At 32.0% G+C, this 24,557-nt stretch overlaps 1 protein-coding gene across 1 annotated transcript in view; it reads right to left on the bottom strand.

Moving 5' to 3' along the window:
• LOC131947147 (uncharacterized) overlaps positions 1 to 24,557 on the bottom strand; it is a 63,368-nt gene that overhangs the window by 21,448 nt on the left and 17,363 nt on the right. Inside the window, exons 17-39 of the mRNA XM_059308255.1 lie at positions 23,727 to 23,762; positions 23,551 to 23,595; positions 22,518 to 23,078; positions 22,141 to 22,209; positions 20,723 to 21,283; positions 20,349 to 20,417; positions 18,417 to 18,977; positions 18,020 to 18,109; positions 16,355 to 16,915; positions 15,961 to 16,050; positions 13,621 to 14,181; positions 13,416 to 13,487; positions 10,546 to 11,106; positions 8,968 to 9,003; positions 7,697 to 8,257; positions 6,477 to 6,503; positions 5,662 to 6,228; positions 3,772 to 3,798; positions 3,491 to 3,520; positions 3,073 to 3,149; positions 2,673 to 2,946; positions 1,244 to 1,459; positions 786 to 809 (exon numbers count right to left, since the gene is read on the bottom strand). Coding sequence (XP_059164238.1) covers positions 786 to 809; positions 1,244 to 1,459; positions 2,673 to 2,946; positions 3,073 to 3,149; positions 3,491 to 3,520; positions 3,772 to 3,798; positions 5,662 to 6,228; positions 6,477 to 6,503; positions 7,697 to 8,257; positions 8,968 to 9,003; positions 10,546 to 11,106; positions 13,416 to 13,487; positions 13,621 to 14,181; positions 15,961 to 16,050; positions 16,355 to 16,915; positions 18,020 to 18,109; positions 18,417 to 18,977; positions 20,349 to 20,417; positions 20,723 to 21,283; positions 22,141 to 22,209; positions 22,518 to 23,078; positions 23,551 to 23,595; positions 23,727 to 23,762 — 5,676 coding nt within the window. The remainder of the gene's footprint in view (positions 1 to 785; positions 810 to 1,243; positions 1,460 to 2,672; positions 2,947 to 3,072; positions 3,150 to 3,490; positions 3,521 to 3,771; positions 3,799 to 5,661; positions 6,229 to 6,476; positions 6,504 to 7,696; positions 8,258 to 8,967; positions 9,004 to 10,545; positions 11,107 to 13,415; positions 13,488 to 13,620; positions 14,182 to 15,960; positions 16,051 to 16,354; positions 16,916 to 18,019; positions 18,110 to 18,416; positions 18,978 to 20,348; positions 20,418 to 20,722; positions 21,284 to 22,140; positions 22,210 to 22,517; positions 23,079 to 23,550; positions 23,596 to 23,726; positions 23,763 to 24,557) is intronic.

A 24,557-nucleotide genomic window follows, 5' to 3' on the forward strand; every position in this document is an offset into this window, starting at 1 on the left:
ACTTACTACAGTAGTATTTTTATAAATTTGAAAAGTTACTTTAATTTATCAAGCTACACTCAATAAAAATTTAAAAAATGGAAGTGAATGAACAAAAATAAACACTCATGACTTTAAAATTATGAACTGTTTGAGATGCTTTTGAAACGATAAAAACTGGTGTTGTAAAGAGACAAGGGAAAATAACCTTAACCTCACATTATGATAAAAGGTACATTAAATTTACAAAAAATTCTATTTCTACTTGAAAATTTAAAATCTTTAGAACACTATACATTCACGCAACCAAGTAAGGATTATAAAAATATTTCTGCTTTTCAAATAAATTCAAAAACTGAAAAGTAAAAAAAGTGCACTATCGCAAGGTTAAATATCTAAATTTTAAAAAATTTAAACTGAACTTCTAACCTATAGGTATCCTGTCTAGCTCAGTGGTTAAAGGTATTCCTGAGAACATGAATTAATTTTCACATCTAAGTCTAATTGAATTTATAGGTGCTAAAATTACTGATATCAAGGATAAAATCTCAAGCAAGCCTAATAGTTGATTAACTATCATTTTGCAAAAATCAATCACTTGGCAATGTTACCATGGTGATTTGTTTGTTATCTTCCTGCCTACTTATTATTATTCAGAATTAAATAGTAAAATTCAACATTTTTAAAATAAATCCATTAAAGAAAAACCGTTAAGAACAGTAAAACGGCCTGCATGTGGTGAGAAAGGTAAAATTAGCCTTTTTATCCTAAATGCAACTGACATGCATAACACTTAAATTTCTTACGTGGTTTTGTGAAGGTAAACTCCTCTGTAAGCAAAAAAAATTAAAGTTCAATTAATTATGTAAGCTTGCTTACATTGTGATGCATACATTGTAAAAAGCTATTTTAGGAAATTTCATACTAAAATATTTCATAGCCAGAATGAATTTCCTATTGTTAGGTCAGCTGTGTATTAAGTACTGAACATTATATAAATAATTGTATTTTAAGAAGGTTGGTATAACCCAGGGGTCGGCAACCTGCGGCTCGCGAGCCGCATGCGGCTCTTTTGATATCAAGATGCGGCTCTCTAGCTCCTTGAACAAATACTAATAATCTTAATAAAAAAATAAAATATTTGAAATAAAACAAATGTTAGTGGTTCTTTAAAAACAGGGAAATTTTGAAAATTGTAACTTTTGGCTCTTCTGCTTCAAAAGGTTGCCGACCCCTGGTATAATCTAATGTATAAATTTCTTACTTGGACATGCAGCAGCAAAAATCATGTCATCAACATGCACAAGATCATCAAAGGAAGCAACTCTGAAACTGTTGTCTTTTGCAGGAGGGCTTGCAATGCCTTCTAATTCACGATAGTCAGAAAGGCCAATACCAACAGTGTAGATGTGAATTCCATCATTGTGAGCTAGTCTAGCATTGGGTACAGTTTGCTCTGGATTTACTGTAGATACACCATCTGCAAAAATAATAAAAAGTATTACAAGCTTTTAAATGCATTAAAAATGCATGTAGCAATGCGTTCGTGGGGATAGGATGTGATGGTCACCCACTGAGGTTTAGTGCTTTAAGGCTGACCCTGAGAGACAAAACACATACACTTGTAGTGTAACAGGGCCAAACTTTATTTGTCTCAGCCAAGCATATCCACTTGTTAGCGTTGCAATTACTATAATGTAGAGGACACAATAGGGGACGGAGTGGTAGAGAGCTGGACTGCTAACCCGTAAGGTTTGTGTTCAAATCCGGGTTCAAGTCAGTAGACCGTCCCTGAGTCCACCCAACTCTGATGGGTACCTAACTCACCTTAGGGAAAGTAAAGGCGGCTGGGCATAGTGCTGACCACACTATCCCTTCATATGCCGAGGTCACAGAAACAAGTGAACTCTACTTCACTTGCCCTATAGACCGTCAGGTTTGAAAAGGGAACTTTTTACTATTTAGAGGACACAATGGCCTAGAAGCAACATTAGCTCTATACTATTTCACAGACAACAACTATGTCAGCACAATGTCACATGATCACTCAAAGCCTGGTTTTACTGTCATCATGGAAGTCAAAACTACACAACCCAACTCTTCCAGAGGCCACATGACTTGGAAAAAACTTGTAAAAATCACTCACAAAAGATAAAAAATGTACCCAGAGGCCCAGCAATCAAATCAGGTTCTGATTATTGCCACTAGGCACTATGATTTGTGTAACATACAAAAATAGATTTAGATATAACAGGAAAAGAGTAGGCCATTGCAATAATTGATACATTGAAAATATAATATTTTGTTCATGTATTTAGACCAACTCATCTAAAAGATTTGTGAATAAAAATATTGAAACCTAACTCCCTTTAGAAATTTTAAAATATTCTGTATACAGTAAACTTTAAATTAACTTTTAATTGCAAATAATTCTCAATTAAGTGTAATTCAGTATTTCCAAGCATAAGACTATTGGTCGTTTTTTTATTAATTTCTAGTAGGGCCCTCTTAATTCCCAATAAAACATGAAAAAAAAAGATACAAAAGTAGCTAAAACTTTTAAATTTATGGTACTTATAGAGGAAACAGCTAGATAATTTTGGGTTTGGAAAGGCAGCCTGGAAGTATTTTTTTAAGAATCCATATATTAGATCTAGTAGCAATGTGAGACCAGGACCCTTGTAAAGACCTACCAGTGAGAACTAGAGCAAGGTTGGGGATATCAGCCCTGTCTCCTTTGTCTGGAGTAAACAACTCTGTCCTCATCACTTCCAGTGCCTCTGCTGTATTTGTTGATCCAAAGTTATAGTCAACTGTATCCAATTTTTTAATAATATCTGCTACTCTGGTGTAGGTATTCAGGTCAAATATTGGATAGACTTCAGTGCTGTACATTATCAGACCCACACGAACATTTCCAGAATCAATATCAGCCTTGGAAACAAAGTCTTTGAGAAAACTTATAATCTGGAAATTAAATAAACACAAAATAATATAATAAGAGGTAGAATCTATGTAACAATATGTACAAAGGAACATGCACATTGTTTTGACTAGTACTAACAGCAAAACTATGGAAAGAGAGATACAAACCTTCTTAAAGTTATTTTCAGAAACACTTGTGGATGAATCAACAACAATAACAAGATCAGCCCTGCCCAGTGCACAATCTTGATAATCAGAAATACATTTTACATTAGACAAACTGCTATACAAGAAAAAAAAAAAAACCATATAAAAAATGTCTTTCCTTTTACATGTTATTGCAGGGAAAGGTTATTTATAAATTTCAGAAGCTATGTACCCCTGTGTACAATTAATTGCATTATGCACAAATGTGTACTGATGTTAACATCCTAAAATCTTTAGTGCATTATATTTATCTTTTTATTACACAAATATAAAATCATTTTTCTTTACAGTTTACGGTCCTATTTTAAATTATTCATACATATCCAAAAGCGTTTATCATTTTCACATTGCTCATGAGGAACCAAAATAAAATGATTACCTGATTTAGGTGGTGGCAGAGTGATTGGTTCTGTGACAAAAAAAAACATACATTTTAGGTTTTTATTAAAAGTAAAAACCAATAAAAGAATATATATATCTGTTATATTTTCCACCTTGATGTGGGGTTTTACACTAGCTGTGTATGCCATTGTCTAAATTTTGCATAATATGATCTACACAATCTACCATACATTTATTAAAGAATCTCAATGATAACAGCTTCAGTAATTTTTCAACTGATTATTTACACATTTAATCCTAAAAAAATTAATAATTTACCTGCTCTGGAAGTTACTGGCTCTGGTTCTGTTAGGGAAATTAAGAATAAAAAAGAACGAGTTAATAAGTGTCAAAAACAGACAGAACAATCTTTAAAATGTCGGTGCATCTATGACTACACTAGAAGGCCTATACATTAAGCTAAATATAATAAGTGTCAGCTCTAGCAATCACAAAACATTAATCAAGTCAAACCAATTAGACCTTCATGGTCCAACTGCAATGATCATGTAAACAAAGAACTAATAAAATCACAGATACACTTACAAGCTCCCAACGATTTAAATTCCTAATGCTAGAATTAAAAAGATAAATGGATTAGAAGTTAATATGACATTGATTACTGAAAATATAAAAACACTTGTCTACTATTATTACCTGGGGATGAAACATTAAAACAAGCATGCTGGAAAATTTTATTACTGTAAAAGATGAAATATTAGGGTTTTAAACAAAAATCAAAACAAAGAATAATTTAAAATGCAAGGTAAAAATGAGGTTAAAAAATAAATGAGGTATGGTTTATTTACATGTAAAATAAAGGCAATTTCTGCAAGGCAAGCAAAGCTGGTTACAGATGGTGTATCTACAATAAAGTTAAAGCCTCTTTTATTTAGACATAGTTCATAAATAAAATAAACAAACGTCAATTCTCAATAACATTCCTTATTTGTTAAAAGGAAAAATAATCTAAAGACTGAGCCTCCTAACTAAAAGGTTAAGCTGTAGCCTGTAGTAAATATAGCACTTTAGAGTTAGTTTATGGTGAATAGTGGGATTTTTTTAAAAATTGTCCTTTAGTATTACTGGGCCAAAATTTTCAGTAGTTCAAAATAAGGTAATGTTTTATGCATGTTTTTTTTTACTATTACAAATATTAAGGTAATTTCTTTTAACATTTTTTGGTCTGTAGTGTATTTGGGTGTAGTGTGAAATGAAGGGTATACTTAGGTTGTAAAAGTGGTAGGATTATTTATTTTTTTTAAATGTGGGTGACTAGGAGAGGATTTTTATGAGGAGACACTTGATGCTGTGAAGTTTACTTGTAGTACTTGACTGGGTGTTATAATTTGCTTTTTTAGTAATTTTGTGTTTTAAGTTTAGTAAGAATAGTGTTGTTTAGTTAAAGTAGTGTTGTTTAGTTTAGAGTTGTGTTAGTTTAGAGTATTGTTGTTTAGTTTAGAGTAGTGTTAGTTTAAAGTAGTGTTGTTTAGTTCAGAGTAGAGTAGTGTTGTTTAGTTTAGAGTAGTGATTAGGCTGTTTTATTTAGTTAAAGATTCTGTTCCATTTTTTTTGTTTTACATTTAATAAAGTTATGATTATTTTGATTGTCTTATGCTTTTATTAAAAATTTAGTTTAAGGTTAGAATTTAACCACTCTGGGTTTAAACATAGTTGCACTGGCATCTGGTAGATTAAAGACCTTGCAGGTAGATCCACCCCCCCCCCCCCAGACACACCCACCTTGTTTGGGCTTACATTAGTTAGATACTGGCACCACAACACAATAATGTTAGCTTTTTAGAACTATACTTAATACTTTGTTTTATTTACATTGTTTAAAAAAGAGTAGGCTGACACAATATAAGTAAAAAATAAATTAAACCCTATTGTTTGAATTTTAGTAGGTCAATACATTTTTTAAATAACCCATGCTGCAGTTCAATTTTTAAAAGTTTATGCATAATCATGTTCCCAATAAATGAAAAAAACAACAACAATGTAACATAGGATGATACCTTGTGAACCTCATGTACCTTTTTGACTACATTAAATGTAGTTTTTGTGGCACAGAGATTCAGACACTATACAACAAATGTCGGAGCAAGGACAGCTAACTAAACTAAACATAAAGAAGTTTTGTTTATTATCTTACACATGTATACTTACCCCCACAAAGCGCAGAAAATACCCGGTATCTTAGGGGAGACAATTCTGTGAAGTTCTGCACAGAAAACCTGTTCTGACTTAATGGTTTATTGGCAATGCCATCCAACTCTTTAGTGTCTGTCAGACTAATACCAATAGCATAGATATGGATCCCTTGTGCACGTGCTTCATCAGCCTCTGGAATGGTTCTCAGGTTGTTTATGTTTGATATACCATCAGTAATTACAACTGCAATGTTGTCAACACCTGGACGATCTCCATTCTCTGAAGTAAACATTACTGTCCTCATTGTTTTCAAACCATCTGCAGTGTTTGTACTTCCAAATCGATAAGGGATATTATCAATAGCATTGTATACAGCTGCTTTAGTTTTGTGTGTGTTAAGCTGGAACTGGACATAGTCTTCTGTACTGTATATGATAACACCCACTCTAACACTGCCTTTATCAATGTCTGCATCCACAAGGAAGTCTTTCATGAATTGTTTGATAAGAACAAAGTTGGGCTCTGTGACACTGGTTGAAGCATCAACAACAAAAATAAGATCCAGTCTAGCTCCAGCACAGCCTATAATAAACATCAAAATATTTCACAGCATTTTACATTTGTCTAAGTTTTCTGGTTTTAAGCACAAAATAAATAGGTGTTTTCATATTTTCATAAAACTAAACAAAAGAACTGTTAGTGCTCCTACTAAATAGTCTAATTTAAATTCTTCTAAACTACAACAAAACAAATATTGTCTCCATGCATTTTCTAGACCAGAGAAGTTAGAAATAGTGTGGTAACTCTAAAAAGTAAACAAAATAACTTACTTGGACCTGCAGGTATAGGGGCTGCACCTTAAATATGAAAAATAAAATTATTACAAGTTGACAAAGAAAATATAAAATATAGCTCATCAATAGTTAGTTATACTGCTGTATTTTTTTTACCCAGTTTTTAATCATCTGATGTTAAATTCCATTTAAGATGAAAACTTTTCACATTAACACAAACACAAATCTTTAAAGCATGGATTAAATAACTAGAAATAAAACAATTTTAAAAAATTAAATAGAAATATATTTTTATTTATTCTTTTTTAATATTTTTATTAATTTTTTTTTAAAATATATTGTTTTTAACATTAAAAAATCATAATGCTTAATTAACATTATAACATTTCTTTGTAATAGAACCAATAGACATGTTATGGGATGTTGTGATCAGTTGCTTACAACTGCTAACCCAAAAGTATTGACTTGGATCTAAGACCACAATGTTTCCTGTGTTTTAGCATGTCTAACAAACAGTAGTTGTTTATTAATTAAGTACAAAATCTCTAGATTCAATATTACGTATCAGTAAGGTTTCATTAATCTAACAAAAAAAAAACTTTATTTGATCCATGTTATTGTAAAAGAATATTGTTGAAAGAATAGAATAACACAGAATATTTGAGATAAATTGAGTTCAGTAATTTAACGACGCTGAAATAAACACATTTATAAACTATTTAAGTCTATTTTTTAAATTTACAAATGGCACCAGTAATATTGCTTTAAATTAACCCCTTATTTATTTCTTTAAGACTGAACATTGTATCTAACATGTTCTAATTGCTTTCAACCAAAACACTTCTCATTTTAAAATATATTTTCTTGTGACTCATTGTCTTTATAATGCCACATTTTTCAATATTTACAGATGAAGAAAGCATGAGTTTCTGAGTAACAATAAAACCAGAAATGTTGAGTGGGAGGTTGTGGTAGTATCAGTTCACTAAAGCAGTGTGACGTTTTAAACTTGAGTGTTGTCAATCCTGAGAGCTATAAAACAAAACCTTCAAGAGTCCGGAATATTAATCCCAAGCTAGAGAAGCTAGAGACTCCTGCGATGGTACTTAGTTAGCTAGGAAAGGATTTTATCGTGGGGAACATTGATCACTAGGTGGAGCAGTCATAGACTCCTACTCTGAGATAGCTGAGGATTTTATAGTAGGGAGTATTGATCCCAAGTTAGAGCCGCTACAGACTCCTATGATGGTACTTACATAGCTGAGTAAAGATTTTATGGTGGAGAGATTTCAGCTCAGTAAAATCTTGAATGAGAAATCTGTTTTCTCCCACAGGTTTGTTTGCAATACCATCCAATTCTTCAATCTCTGTCAGACCAATACCAATAGCATAGATGTGAATACCCTGTGCTCTGGCTTCTTCAGCTTCTGGTATGGTTCTTTTGTTGTTGATGTTGGAGACACCATCAGTCACCACAATAGCAATGTTGTCAACACCTGGACGATCTCCATTCTCTGCAGTAAACATTACTGCCCTCATTGTTTTCAAACCATCTGCAGTGTTGGTGCTTCCAAATCTATATGGAATAGCTTCAATGGCACTAAACACAGCTGCTTTAGATTTGTGTGTGTTAAGCTGGAATTGAACATAATCCTCTGTGCTGTAGATGATAACACCTACCCTAACATTGCCATTGTCAATATCAGATTGAAAAAGGAAATCTTTCATAAAGTCTTTCATCAACTCAAAGTTTGGTGCTGTTACACTGGTTGAGGCATCAAGAACAAACACAAGATCTAATCTAGCATCAGCACAGCCTAGAAATGTTTAATTAAATTAACTTAGATTTCTTAACATCTATTTCAGCTAATACATTTTTATAACTTTCCCTTCTCAATATGATAAATCACACTATACAGCCTACAATATGTTAAAAACTAAAGCAAAGAAAATTTGATCTTTCATTTTTTTTAAAACCACATTTCAATTTTCTTTTTTCATTGGATCAATTAAAATGTAGCTACTTGGAAATGGAAAACCCTTTCTATTTGAAAAAAAATAAAACTAACATTATGACATTTTTGAAGAAGTATGTTTGTTATAATGCCATAATTATAAACTTTTTGCTTTGTTATTATTTTTAAGTTTAAAGTGTCATTACTTTTCAGAGGACAATTTATAGTCAAAACAACATTTTTTTGAATGAGGTTTATTATACTTCTTTTTATTTTATCTTTCTTAATTTTTTTATTTTGAAATCTAGTTGGATTGTATTCTAAAAATCCTAAAGATTAATCTATGATTTTCTCTTGTAGAAATTCTTGTTGCACTGATGTTCTTAACTTTTTAAATGCACATGATAGTCTAAATATGATACAACAAACTCAGGATTTGTGAAAGAAAACTGTTTTACATGAGAAGTCTGGGTCAAATGTTTACTGCGTGCAGGGACAAATCACATGTGATTCTTGCATAAAGAATAAAAAGGGCAGGAGTTAGGTCCTGACACATAAAAAAAAAATCTTACTCGTAACTGGTGCTCTTGAAGGTGCCTCAGTTCCACCTGTTTATTGATTTTTAAAAAGAAGATACAAATCAGAATTTTTTTTTATATTGTAACAATAAAGACATAAATAAGAGTTTATAAACATAGGCATACATATAACATTTAATATATTAACACAGTAATTGTAACCTTAGGTTAGTAAAATGAAATATTTTCCTTTTAACTGTAATTCATTAACCTTGTGGCACTTACGTTAAGTGATTCAAATAAATTAGTTAACTATCCTAAAGCTTGATGGCAAATAGCTGGTAAAGTCAAAGAGTAATTACATTTTTTATTTTGCGTGTCTCATGATATGGTTGGTACTCTTCAATATGACTAAAAAAAATTTAAACTTTTTTTTTCTTTTGATTGATATCTAGTTCAATTATCAACATATATAGGTAGCTTAGAAAATGTTTTTTTGTTTAAAAAACGTTTGTGTAACCACTTCTGAAAGGGTGTACATTTTCGTACACACATTTCACTGAATTATTTTCCAAAAAACAAATTCAATTACGAATACTGTTTTGCAATATTTTTTTATTCTGAAACCCCATTCCTACATAGCAAGAATGAAGTTTAGTATTTTTTATTACTTTACATTTTACTGCACACAATGGCGTTCAAGCTACTTAATGTTGTGCTAGCCTCTCTATCTCTCTCTCTCTCTCTCTCTGTTTGAAAATAGGCCTACATGAAACTATAGCTCAGACTTAATGTCTGCTACATTTCAAAGTGAAAGAGGGATGGCTAAATCAGCTACCATCATGTTCAAGTAACAATTTAACAATTTATTAGTTCTTTGCTACAGATTTGATAACATGATCTTAGTTTAACCTTCACAGAATGTGATTTACCAGCATGATATTACATGATTGTAATCCGGCTGTGTAGATTTTTATAGAGAAAAATATGGAGAAGGGCATAAACAAAACAAATAATATGTGTTTTGTAGTATTATTGGAAAACTACCATACATACATCATACTAGCATGTATAAGAGTTGTCCACAGTAGAAATGATAAAAAGCTGTAGTAAATAAACAAAGCCTGGCCCATTGTGTCAGACATTTTAACACAAGTGAACATTTAATGATCATCTATATATATAATTCAACACACAGCTTAGCCGTCCCTACCCCTGCTTTCTAGGGATATCACTACCACTGTCATGTGAGCTATGGTTCACCCAGAATGTTTACAATAGTAGAGCCGGTTCAAATAAGTGACGGCTATTAGGGGCAGATAATTTAGTTTTGAAACGATTTGAAACGGAGGGGAGATAATAAGTTCTGCTTTATATTTTCATTGTCGTCTGTAAACGGCTGCTATCACTGGGCGGGGTGGGGTGGGTGGTGGGAGGAGGCACGGGTGGGGGTGGAGTAGTGTTGAATTCACAAATTATGAATTGTTGATAAGTAGAAAATAAAACAACTAGATAGAGGCATATGTTATATCGCGGGTAAGCTCTTAAAAATAAAAAGTAGGTCCAGCAAAAAAAAGAATTTAAAATTAGAAAAAATTGTATATAAATATGTTTAAAAATTTGAAAACTTACACAAAGCAGAGAAAACTTTATGCCTGAGTTCTCTGAGTTCTGAAAAGTCTTGTACTGCAAATCTGTTTTCATCTACTGGCTTGCTGGCAATACCATCCAACTCTTTGGTCTCTGTCAGACCAATACCAATAGCATAGATGTGAATACCCTCTGCTCTAGCTTGTTCAGCTTCAGGAATGGTTCTGCGGTTGTTAATATTGGAGACACCATCAGTCACCACAATAGCAATGTTATCAACACCTGGACGATCTCCATTCTCTGCAGTAAACATTACTGTCCTCATTGTTTTCAAACCATCTGCTGTGTTGGTGTTGCCATAGCGATACGGAATAATATCAATAGCATTGTATACATCTTCTTTCTTTGAAAAATCTTTCAGCTGGAACTGGATATAATCCCCTGTGCTGTAGATGACAACACCTACCCTAACATTGCCATTGTCAATATCAGCCTCAAAAAGGAAATCTTTCATAAAGTCTTTCATCAACTCAAAGTTTGGTGCTGTTACACTGGTTGAAGCATCAAGAACAAACACAAGATCTATTTTAGCATCAGCGCAGCCTGAAAAATAAATATTTATTTTAAAGTAATTGTTAACTACACATAAAGTCTGATTAAGTAATCTTTTTTCTAAAAGCAGCAGCGAATTTCAAACAAACTGTGCACATATATTAAGTAAAATGTATTTCAGGTTAAAATATATGATACATAATTATTTTATCAACATTGTTGTCAAATTCAATGCTTAGACATCACACAATAAACAAGTTTCAATATTTTTTGTATTTTGGGAACCGAAATGAAGTAAAAGCTTGAGGGCTTATATTTTTATAGTATTAGTAAACACTGACATTGATTTTCTTGCATCATAAGCAACGATTGCTGATATTTAAATTCTTATGCATTTCTTTCCAATGATTTAAGTTTAAATTCATACTCATCAGTAGATTATTAGATTTAAAGATAACTATGTGCCTAATTGTGTATGGTGTGAGAGAGATGACACTCAAAGATACATAATATTATTATTAGAACAGACAAAAGATGATTATGAGAGTTTTATTTTTAAAATAAAGTAAGAGCAAATCTTAAGGAGAAAAAGTCATTGAAATCCAAGGGATGATGACTATAATTTCTAATCCAGACTCAAGATCATTTCCAGGACTCTGATCCCTAAGATTTCTCTGACTCCACCCATCTTTGATGGGTTCCAGGAGTCAAGAAGAGTAAAGGTGGGTGGGTATTGTGATGGCTACACAACGCTTAATGATGAGATAAAAAAAAAACAGGTTATATTAATCTCATACGCAATTTGATCCCAAGAAATCTGAAAGAATAATCAGTTCTGAAATATCTTTAAAGCATCTACTAGACTACCCGCTTGGATAACTGTGGGTTTCGGGGGTATCCATAAATGACATCATATTTGTTTGACAATTTTTATCTTTCTCCTCCCCCTCCCCACTGTCAAACATCATCACAAAAAGTCAGACCTGACATTCAAAAAGACTTCACACCTAAAGAATATGTTTTTGTCTTTTAAAAATACAGAATTTGGCTGAGTATGGGTCTGACCACACTATCCCTTCATATGCTGAGGTAACCGAAACAAGTGAACTCTCCTACACCTGCCACATGTACAGCCAATTCCCAAAAGGCAATTTTATTATTCACTTCTAAAAAGAAGTCACACCCCACCTGAAATATTTTTGTCTTTTAAAAGCATTGATTTCTTTCTATAATATTTTCTGAGCTCGAACTACAAATGAATAATAAATAAATAAAGTATTAAAGCTAACATCAAATTAATAATAATGAATTAGAACCAATTGCACGTATTGTGATTTCCCACTGTGCATTTTCTGTGAGGGAAAATTTTTAAAAAATTAAAAATTAACGTTGACATGATGTGTTTTGAGCCCATACCACCCATGTGGTAACTATTAAACTATCATCTAGGCCAGCTGGACACATACCATTGGGTGAAAATTATTGGGTTATATTTTACTTAGAGTTAACTTAGAGCCAGCGTAAAAAATTTAAGTTACAGGAATTTTTTTAAAATTAAAATTATATCCTAATTTAGCCAATTCCATTGCGAAACAAAGATTTTTATAAAATGATTAAGGCCTGAAATAGTTTAGTAAAGAAACTCATCATTCGCCAAGATTCTAGACAGACCTAGATCTAGGTAAATTCCTTGTTTTCTCAAATTAGATGAACTGAGAAGCTAAAAAGCAAAGACATATGAAATATTTAAGAATTAAAATAGTTTTAAAAAGAGAGTCAATTATTTATTTTGTATCACTTACTGTTTTTCTTATTAACTAATTATTTTTAGTTGGGCCTTAAAGTTTATTTTTTGGTATAAGTTGCCTTTTACTTGGATAAATTCCTATACATTTCAAGTGACATAACTATAAGTCCCAGTATTTTTTTCTGTAAAACTATTTTTGGTTTCGCATTAACATCAAGTGACATTACTAAGCCTGTGAAAGTTTCTAATTTTTTGTGAAAATAATGCATTGGTTCTGAACTTTAATAATTAACGGGGCGTTTTTACAAATGAATACATCAATTAATCAATTAACATCGTTACATAAGTTTGTGTATAACATTTTGGGGAAAATAGAACATTATTCTCTAAATACTTATTTTACAGTTTGACACATAGTGGAGATGCTCTCATAGAAACACACAAACACAAAAAAAAATATACAAACTTGTAAACAACTTGAATTTTAGTATAATATAGATCAAACAAACTCTTGAAATAATAATAAAAACATTGTTGAACACAATTTTCTTTCTAGTGACACATTGAAGAACATTAAAAAAATGGTTACATAAAATGTTTACCAAATACTTACTAACAACAGCTTTTACTGTAGATATTGGGGGTGGTGGTGGTGGTTCAGTTCGAATAGGTGCAGATGTTGAACCTGGAATTAATAAAGTAAATTATTAACAAAGAGAAAATTAATTAAAATAGTCTCTAGAATACACATTATTTTTATATTGCTGTTAACAATTAATTTTTTTTGTCCTAAAAATTATTATAATTTGAAAACTTACACAAAGCAGAGAATACTTTATGCCTGAGTTCTCTGAGTTCTGAAAAGTCTTGTACAGCAAATCTGTTTTCTTCCACTGGCTTGCTGGCAATACCATCCAACTCCTTGGTCTCTGTCAGACCAATACCAATAGCATAGATGTGAATACCCTGTGCTCTGGCTTCTTCAGCTTCTGGTATGGTTCTTTTGTTGTTGATGTTGGAGACACCATCAGTCACCACAATAGCAATGTTGTCAACACCTGGACGATCTCCATTCTCTGCAGTAAACATTACTGTCCTCATTGTTTTCAAACCATCTGCAGTGTTGGTGTTGCCATAGCGATACGGGATAATATCAATAGCATTGTATACATCTTCTTTCTTTGAAAAATCTTTCAGCTGGAACTGGACATAATCCCCTGTGCTGTAGATGATAACGCCTACCCTAACATTGCCATTGTCAATATCAGCTTCAAAGAGGAAATCTTTCATAAAGTCTTTCATCAACTCAAAGTTTGGTGCTGTTACACTGGTTGAGGCATCAAGAACAAACACAAGATCTAACCTAGCGTCAGCACAGCCTGAGGAAATATGCAAGCAAAACAATTTCAATTGGTCTCAATGGGAGAAAGATAAAATATGTATTTATTGGTACTAAAAAAATAGTATTTTCTATAAGAATATTCTTTTAAATAATTATCATTAAAAAAGTTTAAAAAAACCCACGTTTTCTGATTGAACTAAAAAGTAGAAAATAAAAGCGATCACTCTACTATAAGCGATGAAAAACATGGGGCGCCGAAGTAAAAGTTTTTTATCGGTCATTGTTAATATAAGATGTAAAAGTTATATTACTATTGATTAGATAATACTATTGACTTTTATTAGGGAGCTTGTCGAGAGTCAACAGTATTAGAAACTGTAAGAAAATCACGACACCCCAAGTTTTTCATCGCTTATAGTAGAGTGATCGCTTGCATTATTGTGATGTATAGCATTTATTTTCTACTTTTTAGTTCAATCAGAAAACGTGGGGTTTTTTTTTAACTTTTTAATGATAATTATTTTCTACTTTTTAGTCTTTGTCTGTTTGTTTGCATTAAAATCTTGCTATCGATTTTATCTTTTCGCATTCACTTTTTTTTAGCGCAATTTCCATTCTGGAGAATTGCGTTTATTAACCCGTCATTTCTGGATGTATGAATGTATGGATGTGTGTTCGCAGCTTTAAGTCGTATCTCCTCCTCAACGAAGCAATATTGAGGACTAGTTCCAAAAGCAAATTTGTTAAGCAAGTTACGAGGATGATAGTGGGCCAAAAAAATTCCGGAATTCCTTCCTGGATTTCACGGAAAAGCCAAAAAACCTTTAAAAAAATGCAGTTTTTGGCCCATATCTCAGCAACCAGACCACTTAGCGACTTGAAATATTTACCAATCGATTCCTGCCGTAATTTAGAACAATATTGCCGAAGAAAGTTTTCAAAAATATCCTTTTGTTCGGTCACAAATTTTAAAATTACATAAACACCTACAAACCAATCGCTCTCCTAGCTTGAACGCACCCCAGCATTATACGTCAGAGCTATTTTTAGATAACGTAAGGAAATTGCGCATAAATGTCATTAGACTTTTTAATTATCTTGTTTTGGGTAAACGAAGACAACTCGTAAAAAACATGTGCCTTGAACCCGTGACGAGTGGGTTAGCAATCGTGTGCCCAACCACTCGACCATATCATCTCCCCCATACTGCCCACCAGTTGTTACGTTCCGGTTGTTTGTACACAAACACCGCGTGACCACTACTCAGTAAGCCAAAAGAGGGAGAGTACCGAACCTTGTTTTCATCAAATTACAATTACTGGGTTATGTCCCTTTTTTCCACGTTTTTTGTACAAATACATAACGGTCTAAAATGATCAATAAAATGTTTCCATGGATCAATTTAGTAATAATAACAATTGAATATTCTATTGTCATTGGAAACAAAGCTTCCCTGAAAATTTCAGCGCGCTAGCTAACTGGGAAGTGACCGAAATTTCGATCGCAAGATTTGATTGGAGAACCAAACAAACAAACAAACAAACAAACAGACGCGAAAGCAAGTTAAAGAAAACGTGGGAAAATACAGACTATCTACTAAATTAAGCAATTCCAACTCATGGAGTTATAAAATGTCAAGATTTGTTAATTTCTTGATTTCAATTTTTTCCACAATTACAATACTTTCTAAACACTTTATATACAACAAAGTAAAAGCAGGCTCTTTGCAAGCTATAGAAGAGATTGCCTACTTTAACATTGTTTATAAAGAACTAGACTGAACAAGACATAATAGAAGCTTAAATAATAAACTTACTAGCCAAAGCTTTTACTGTTGTTGGCTTTGGAGTTGTTGTTGTTGGTGGAGGTGGTGGCGGCTGGGTAACAACTGGAGCAGATGTTGAGCCTGTAAAAACAAATGTATATAAAGGTTAATTTTCTTTTAAACGATATAGACCAACATAACAGAAGAAAACTTGCTCTAAAATATAAGTCATATGCAATGAATTTCAATGTTAATACCATTATTTTAAAGTATATTTCTGTTTTAGGCCTAAGGCTAAAATAGAAATTTTAAAAAGGACAAATATAAGCAATAATATGTATGGAATACAATGAAATCTTTTATAATTGCATCCTTTTATAAAAAAATTATTTTTCAATTCCAGATGTTTATATTATTGCATAGGTTATAAAATTTGAAAACTTACACAAAGCAGAGAAAACTTTATGCCTGAGTTCTCTGAGTTCTGAAAAGTCTTGTACTGCAAATCTGTTTTCTTCCACTGGCTTGCTGGCAATACCATCCAACTCCTTGGTCTCTGTCAGACCAATACCAATAGCATAGATGTGAATACCCTGTGCTCTGGCTTCTTCAGCTTCTGGTATGGTTCTTTTGTTGTTGATGTTGGAGACACCATCAGTCACCACAATAGCAATGTTGTCAACACCTGGACGATCTCCATTCTCTGCTGTAAACATTACTGTCCTCATTGTTTTCAAACCATCTGCAGTGTTGGTGTTGCCATAACGATACGGGATAATATCAATAGCATTGTATACATCTTCTTTCTTTGAAAAATCTTTCAGCTGGAACTGGACATAATCCCCTGTGCTGTAGATGATAACGCCTACCCTAACATTGCCATTGTCAATATCAGCTTCAAAGAGGAAATCTTTCATAAAGTCTTTCATCAACTCAAAGTTTGGTGCTGTTACACTGGTTGAGGCATCAAGAACAAACACAAGATCTAACCTAGCGTCAGCACAGCCTGAGGAAATATGCAAGCAAAACAATTTCAATTGGTCTCAATAGGAGAAAGATAAAATATTTATTTTTTGGTACTAGTATTTTCTATAAGAATATTCTTTTAAAAACACTACCTACTAAATTAAGTTTTTCCAACTCAGGCAGTTATAAAACGTTGAAATTTGTTAAATTCTCGATTTTAACTTTTTCCAGAACTACAATACTTTCTAAATACTTTGCATACTAGAAAGTAAAAACAGGCTTTTTGCAAGCTACAGTAGAGATGCCTACTTTTACACTGTTTATAAAGAAACTAGCCATCGGTACCTATTACACGTGAATTATAGGTCTATATATTTTTAATGTTTGAGAAAAATATTTTATAAAATAGTTATTGGTCAAAACTCAATGTTCTTTACTACACCTTGAAAGATATTACTGAAAAAGCAAAGAAATAACTAAATCACTAAAATTCCGGCACATTTAAATTAACATAGGCTACCAAGACCTATTAGAAAAACAAAATTATAAATATTATTAGTCAACACAATAAAATATTAAATAAACACACTGATTAAGAGAATTGATTGGTTCCTTTAAAAACCCAGCTGTTCAATGATATTTCTATTGTTTTTTACAGTAATTTGTATTACTTTTGGCCGAGAAAATTGTATACATTTCATAGTGCACGTCCCAATAAGTTGTTCTATAGATCTAAATCAAATTTGATTGAAATAGTGCATTTTTTTATATTCTAAAATTGGAAGGTGACGCCATAAGTTTTGTGTTCTTTCCTTAAACATGTAGCATGTGATGTCATTGTTTATTGCGTTCTTTAAACAAGAATAAATGCTTTTCCGGTTGCATAATTAAAGCTGTGTTTCGATATTTGAATATGCCTTTATTTTTCTTCTTTAAATAAAATTTAGTTTTTTACATTTATAACATCCACTATATTATTTTCAACAAAAGTCTGTATCTTTAAGTTCTCCATATATCACTGTACATACTGATCACAATAGCCTATAAAAAACTTGCAGAAAGAGAGAGAGAAGTACGTACATGGGCTTTTATATTTTAGGATAGACTGAACAAGACATAATAAAAGCTTAAATAATAAACTTACTAGCCAAAACTTTTACTGTTGTTGGTTTTGGAGTTGTTGTTGTTGGTGGGGGTGGCGGCGGCTGGGTAACAACTGGAGCAGATGTTGAGCCTGTAAAAACAAATGTATATAAAGGTTAATTTTCTTTTTAAAAAAATGTAGGCCAATTTTACAGAAGAAAACTAGCTCTACAATTTAAGTCATGTTCAAAGAATTTTAACGATTGACACTATTACTTTAAAGTATATTTCTTATTAAGGCCTACAGCTAAAATAGAAATTAAAAAGGATAAATATAAGCAATAATCCATAGGAGAAAATAAAATTACATATTTTATATTTGCATCTTTTTAAAAAAAATATTTTTAAAAAATTCAGATGTTTATATTCTTTACTAGGTATAAAATTTAAAAACTTACACAAAGCAGAGAAAACTTTATGCCTGAGTTCTCTGAGTTCTGAAAAGTCTTGTACTGCAAATCTGTTTTCTTCCACTGGTTTGCTGGCAATACCATCCAACTCCTTGGTCTCTGTCAGACCAATACCAATAGCATAGATGTGAATACCCTGTGCTCTGGCTTCTTCAGCTTCTGGTATGGTTCTTTTGTTGTTGATGTTGGAGACACCATCAGTCACCACAATAGCAATGTTGTCAACACCTGGACGATCTCCATTCTCTGCTGTAAACATTACTGTCCTCATTGTTTTCAAACCATCTGCAGTGTTGGTGTTGCCATAGCGATACGGAATAATATCAATAGCATTGTATACATCTTCTTTCTTTGAAAAATCTTTCAGCTGGAACTGGACATAATCCCCTGTGCTGTAGATGATAACACCTACCCTAACATTGCCATTGTCAATATCAGCTTCAAAGAGGAAATCTTTCATAAAGTCTTTCATCAACTCAAAGTTTGGTGCTGTTACACTGGTTGAGGCATCAAGAACAAACACAAGATCTAACCTAGCGTCAGCACAGCCTGAGAAAATATACAAGCAAAACAATTTCAATTGGTCTCAATGGGAGAAAGATAAAATATTTATTTATTGGTACTACAATTTTCTATCTGTTTGTAATCCTCACTCAGTGGGGATGCTTTTACCCACTGAGGTGTTGTGGTTAAGACGGGCTGACCCTGAGATTTAGAACACACTAACACTGACAGTTGTCAAGTACTCGCTTTATTCACGGCATCGAGCCATGACGGCGATGCATAACAGAGTAGTACGACGATTTCAAAACAGAGAGAAAATACTGAAGACACAAGCAACAAAGAAACCAAAGAAACCAACTGTAGCCCTTCATTAGGTCTACATCTTGGTCACCTTGTCCACAGACAGCAGCCTTGCGTGTGACTGACACGGCTAGGCATGAAACTACCCACAGTCCCATGTCACATGACATGGGACACAGGTATCATCGCTCACAAGAGCATGAAAAAAAAACTATATCAACTTCAACAGTTCAGTTGCGGTCCCACAGGGTCCGCAACCCAATGAATTAAAACTTCATTATTTATCCCCCTTGGCTGGTAACCATATGTGTTACATGTATATTATTTTTAAATAAAGTGAAGTGATCTCCCCTAAACTTTCTGAAATATTCTTAGATAACACTAATGTGGATGGCAACTCCAGTGCAGTTTGGATATAGACATTTTTTAAAAATCAATTATCAAATATTTAAATTTTTTAAATAGAATTGAATTTGGTAGAATAAAGAATAGCACACATAAAGGACAGCAAAAAATCTGTGTATAATAGTGCGGAACATTAGTACTTTATAAAGAAAGGCAGATGAACCAAGATAAAAATAAATTCATATGAGTTTTTTTTTTAGAAATTGAAAAATAGGGTAAAGTACTACTTCCGGTGATCTACTTGTATGTCAAATTTCTTGTATTTAACTCAAACAGAACTTAAGCTATAGACTTTTTAAAAACTGAAAGTAGAATAAGTTCCACTTCCAGTTAGCGGAAATGGCTGAAACAATATAGAACTACAAATTTGATATAATACTTATATATGAAATTTGTCAACCTAGTTATAACTGTACTTATGTTATCATATTCATGGACAGATACACAGATACACACACACAAAAACATGCTGACAAAACAGCTAAATTAAGTTTTCCGACTCAGGGATTTAAAAAAAAGTCTAGATTGGTTAAATTCTCAATTTTGATTTTTTCAATGACTACAATATTTCTTATATACTCCACATACGAGGAAGTAAAAACAGGCTCTTTGCAAGCTACAGAAGAGATTGCCTACTTTTACATTGTTTATAAAGAACTAGACTGAACAAGACATAATAAAAGCTTAAATTAAGTTAAATAATAAACTTACTAGCCAAAGCTTTTACTGTTGTTGGTGGGGGTGGTGGTGGCTGGGTAACAACTGGAGCAGATGTTGAGCCTGTAAAAACAAATGTATATAAAGGTTAATTTTCTTTCAAACGATATAGACCAACATAACAGAAGAAAAGTTGCTCTACAATTTAAGTCATGTGCAATGAATTTCAATGTTTATACCATTATTTTAAAATATAATTCATATTTAGGCCTAAGGCTAAAATAGAAATTTAAAAAGGACAAATATAAGCAATAATACGTAGGGAATAAAATGAAATCTTTTATAATTGCATCCTTTTATAAAAAAAAAATATTTTTCAATTCCAGATTTTTATATTCTTGCATAGGTTATAAAATTTGAAAACTTACACAAAGCAGAGAAAACTTTATGCCTGAGTTCTCTGAGTTCTGAAAAGTCTTGTACTGCAAATCTGTTTTCTTCTACTGGCTTGCTGGCAATACCATCCAACTCTTTGGTCTCTGTCAGACCAATACCAATAGCATAGATGTGAATACCCTGTGCTCTGGCTTCTTCAGCTTCTGGTATGGTTCTTTTGTTGTTGATGTTGGAGACACCATCAGTCACCACAATAGCAATGTTGTCAACACCTGGACGATCTCCATTCTCTGCAGTAAACATTACTGTCCTCATTGTTTTCAAACCATCTGCAGTGTTGGTGTTGCCATAGCGATACGGAATAATATCAATAGCATTGTATACATCTTCTTTCTTTGAAAAATCCTTCAGCTGGAACTGGACATAATCCCCTGTGCTGTAGATGATAACACCTACCCTAACATTGCCATTGTCAATATCAGCCTCAAAGAGGAAATCTTTCATAAAGTCTTTCATCAACTCAAAGTTTGGTGCTGTTACACTGGTTGAGGCATCAAGAACAAACACAAGATCTAACCTAGCATCAGCACAGCCTGAGGAAATATGCAAGCAAAACAATTTCAATTGGTCTCAATGAGAAAAAGATAAAATATTTTTTTATTGGTACTACTATTTTCTATCTGTATATTATTTTTAAATAAAGCGAAGTGATCTCCCCTAAACTTTCTGAAATATTCTTAGATAACACTAATGGGGGTGACAACTCCATTGCAGTTGGGATATAGACATTTTTTAAAAATCAATTATCAAATATTTAAATTTTTTAAATAGAATTGAAAAATTAGCACACATAATGGACAGCGAATAATCTGTGTATAATAGTGCGGAACATTAGTACTTTATAAAGAAAGGCTGATGAATCAAGATAAAAGTAAATTCATATGAGTTTTTCTGAGAAATTGAAAAATAGGGTAAAGTACTACTTCCGGTGTTCTACTTGTATGTGAAATTTCTTGTATTTAACTCAAACAGAACTTAAGCTATAGACTTTTTAAAAACTGAAAGTAGAATAAGTTCCACTTCCAGTTAGCAGATAGTGCTGAAAAGTTGATACAGAACTACAAATTTGATATAATACTTGTATATGAAATCTGTCAACCTAGTTGTAACAAAACTCATGTTATCATATTCACAGACAGACACACACACAGAGACATGCAGACAAAACTGCTAATTTAAGTTGTCCAACTCAGGGAGGTAAAAAAAAGCTGGATTTGTTAAATTCTCAATTTTTGATTTTTTCAATGACTACAATACTTCTTATATACTCCACATACGAGAAAGTAAAAACAGGCTCTTTGCAAGCTACAGAAGAGATTGCCTACTTTTACATTGTTTATAAAAATCTAGACTGAACAAGACATAATAAAAGCTTAAATAATAAACTTACTAGCCAAAGCTTTTACTGTTGTTGGTGGGGGTGGTGGTGGCTGGGTAACAACTGGAGCAGATGTTGAGCCTGTAAAAACAAATGTGAATAAACTTTAATTTCCTTTTTAAATGATGTAGACCAAAATTAGAGAAGAAAACTTTCTCTTAAATGTAAGTCATGTACATAGAATTTTAATAATATATACTATTATTTTAAAAGTATATTTCTTATTTAGACCTACTGCTAAAAATAATAAAAATTAAAATGACCAATATAAACATTAATCAATAGGAGATAATACAATTAAATCTTTTATAATTGCATCCTTTTGAAAAAAAAAATTAATTCCAGATGTTTATATATTTTTGAATAGGTAATAAAATTTAAAAACTTACACAAGGCAGAGAAAACTTTGTCTCTAAGTTCTCTGAGTTCTGAAAAGTCTTGTACAGCGAATCTGTTTTCTTCTACTGGCTTGCTGGCAATACCATCCAACTCTTTGGTCTCTGTCAGACCAATACCAATAGCATAGATGTGAATACCTTGTGCTCTGGCTTCTTCAGCTTCTGGTATGGTTCTTTTGTTGTTGATGTTGGAGACACCATCAGTCACCACAATAGCAATGTTGTCAACACCTGGACGATCTCCATTCTCTGTTGTAAACATTACTGTCCTCATTGTTTTCAAACCATCTGCAGTGTTGGTGTTGCCATAGCGATACGGAATAATATCAATAGCATTGTATACATCTTCTTTCTTTGAAAAATCTTTCAACTGGAACTGGACATAATCCCCTGTGCTGTAGATGATAACACCTACCCTCACATTGCCATTGTCAATATCAGCTCCAAAGAGGAAATCTTTCATAAAGTCTTTCATCAACTCAAAGTTTGGTGCAGTTACACTGGTTGAGGCATCAAGAACAAACACAAGATCTATTTTAGCATCATTACAGCCTGAAAATTAAAACAGAAATCATGAAGAAAATGTTTGTTTGAATGCAAGTTGGTAAATTGAAACATAAATTACTTCATTTGTTCTGTTTAAAAAACACATTTTCTATTGAGGCATTATGCTCTCTTTAAAGTAAGATTGAATATTCTTTGTGTGAAAAATTATTCACAAAGCATATTTTGAGAATTCTGCACAGGTTACAATACTCGCATTAATCTAACTGTTTCATTAAAATTGATAATACATACAGCTTTAAGAGTTTATTCTTAATTTTTTTTAATAAAAATCTTGGCCAAGATGTAACACAAAATGATTGAAATGTATACAAAATATTTAAAGTGAACTAGTAAATTTTATTCAATTCAATATTTTGCTTTATATCATGTTGTAGTATAAAGTTTGGGTTAAAAATTTAAATCAGTAATTATAGTATCTAACCTAGGCAAATTTTATGTTAAAAAATAATTCACTTACTGACTACAGTTTTTGGAGGAGCAGTCACTGGAGCTTTTGTTGTAGCTGTGGAATAAAATTATATATATTTTTTAAAATTATTTTTTTTTCTAAATTTTAATCTTAACCACCTTTTTTTAAAGTTACATTATAACTCATCATTAATATGTAGGCTTCAGATACAGCAATTAACTCACCTGATGCTGTCTTTTTTGTTGTGGTTCTTGTAGCTGCTGCAACACAAGTTCAAAATTTGTAATTTTTAATACAATAAAAGACCTATAAATTAAATGATTTTTCCAAATTTAAAAATTTAATGAACTTTCTTTAAATTGAGGTTCTAAAATTGAATGAACAAATGCAGAAATTTATAATATTTTTGTGTTTTGGGTTAAAGTAAATCTGATATTCTGATTTAAGTCGCTAATAAACTATTTAATTAGAAACTCATGCCATTCTGCAAACCATAAAAAGTGTTCCAGTGTTAAAGATGAATAAAAATGTTAGCTAATTTTATTAATACATGTTACTTAAGAAGTTAGTAAAGTTTTAGATTTTTTCTTAAAACTGTAAGATATCAGAATTATAAGGACTACTATTTTAAAAAAAGAAAAGATTTTATTTAGATTTCAAGGAGTTGTTTTACTAAATATTCTACGATTAAGTATAGAAAATGACTGTATATGTAAAATATTTTAATCATTGATTTGCATTAATTTTTATCATATCAATGCTAAACATATTTTCATTGCACAAATGCTTAAGACTACCAATCAATCTTTATGTCTTAAAAGAAAAACAGGTCCTATAGTATTTTAAGCAACTATATTCAACTATCATTTTTGCATAGCAGTGCCAACAATTTTTTAAAGTATTATTTGCATCACTGGCAGCACCTAGAAAATATATTTGGTGCTATAATTTCTGAGTGCATAGAATTAGAAAAGTTAAATGTGAGCATTACTTCTACTAATTTTTTAAATATTTCTAGAACAGGAATATGTGAAAATCTAAGGTGCATTATAAAG

Source organism: Physella acuta, unplaced genomic scaffold (assembly GCF_028476545.2).
Source record: "Physella acuta isolate Inbredline_101_S28 unplaced genomic scaffold, ASM2847654v3 ptg000585l, whole genome shotgun sequence".
Lineage (NCBI taxonomy): Eukaryota > Metazoa > Mollusca > Gastropoda > Physidae > Physella > Physella acuta.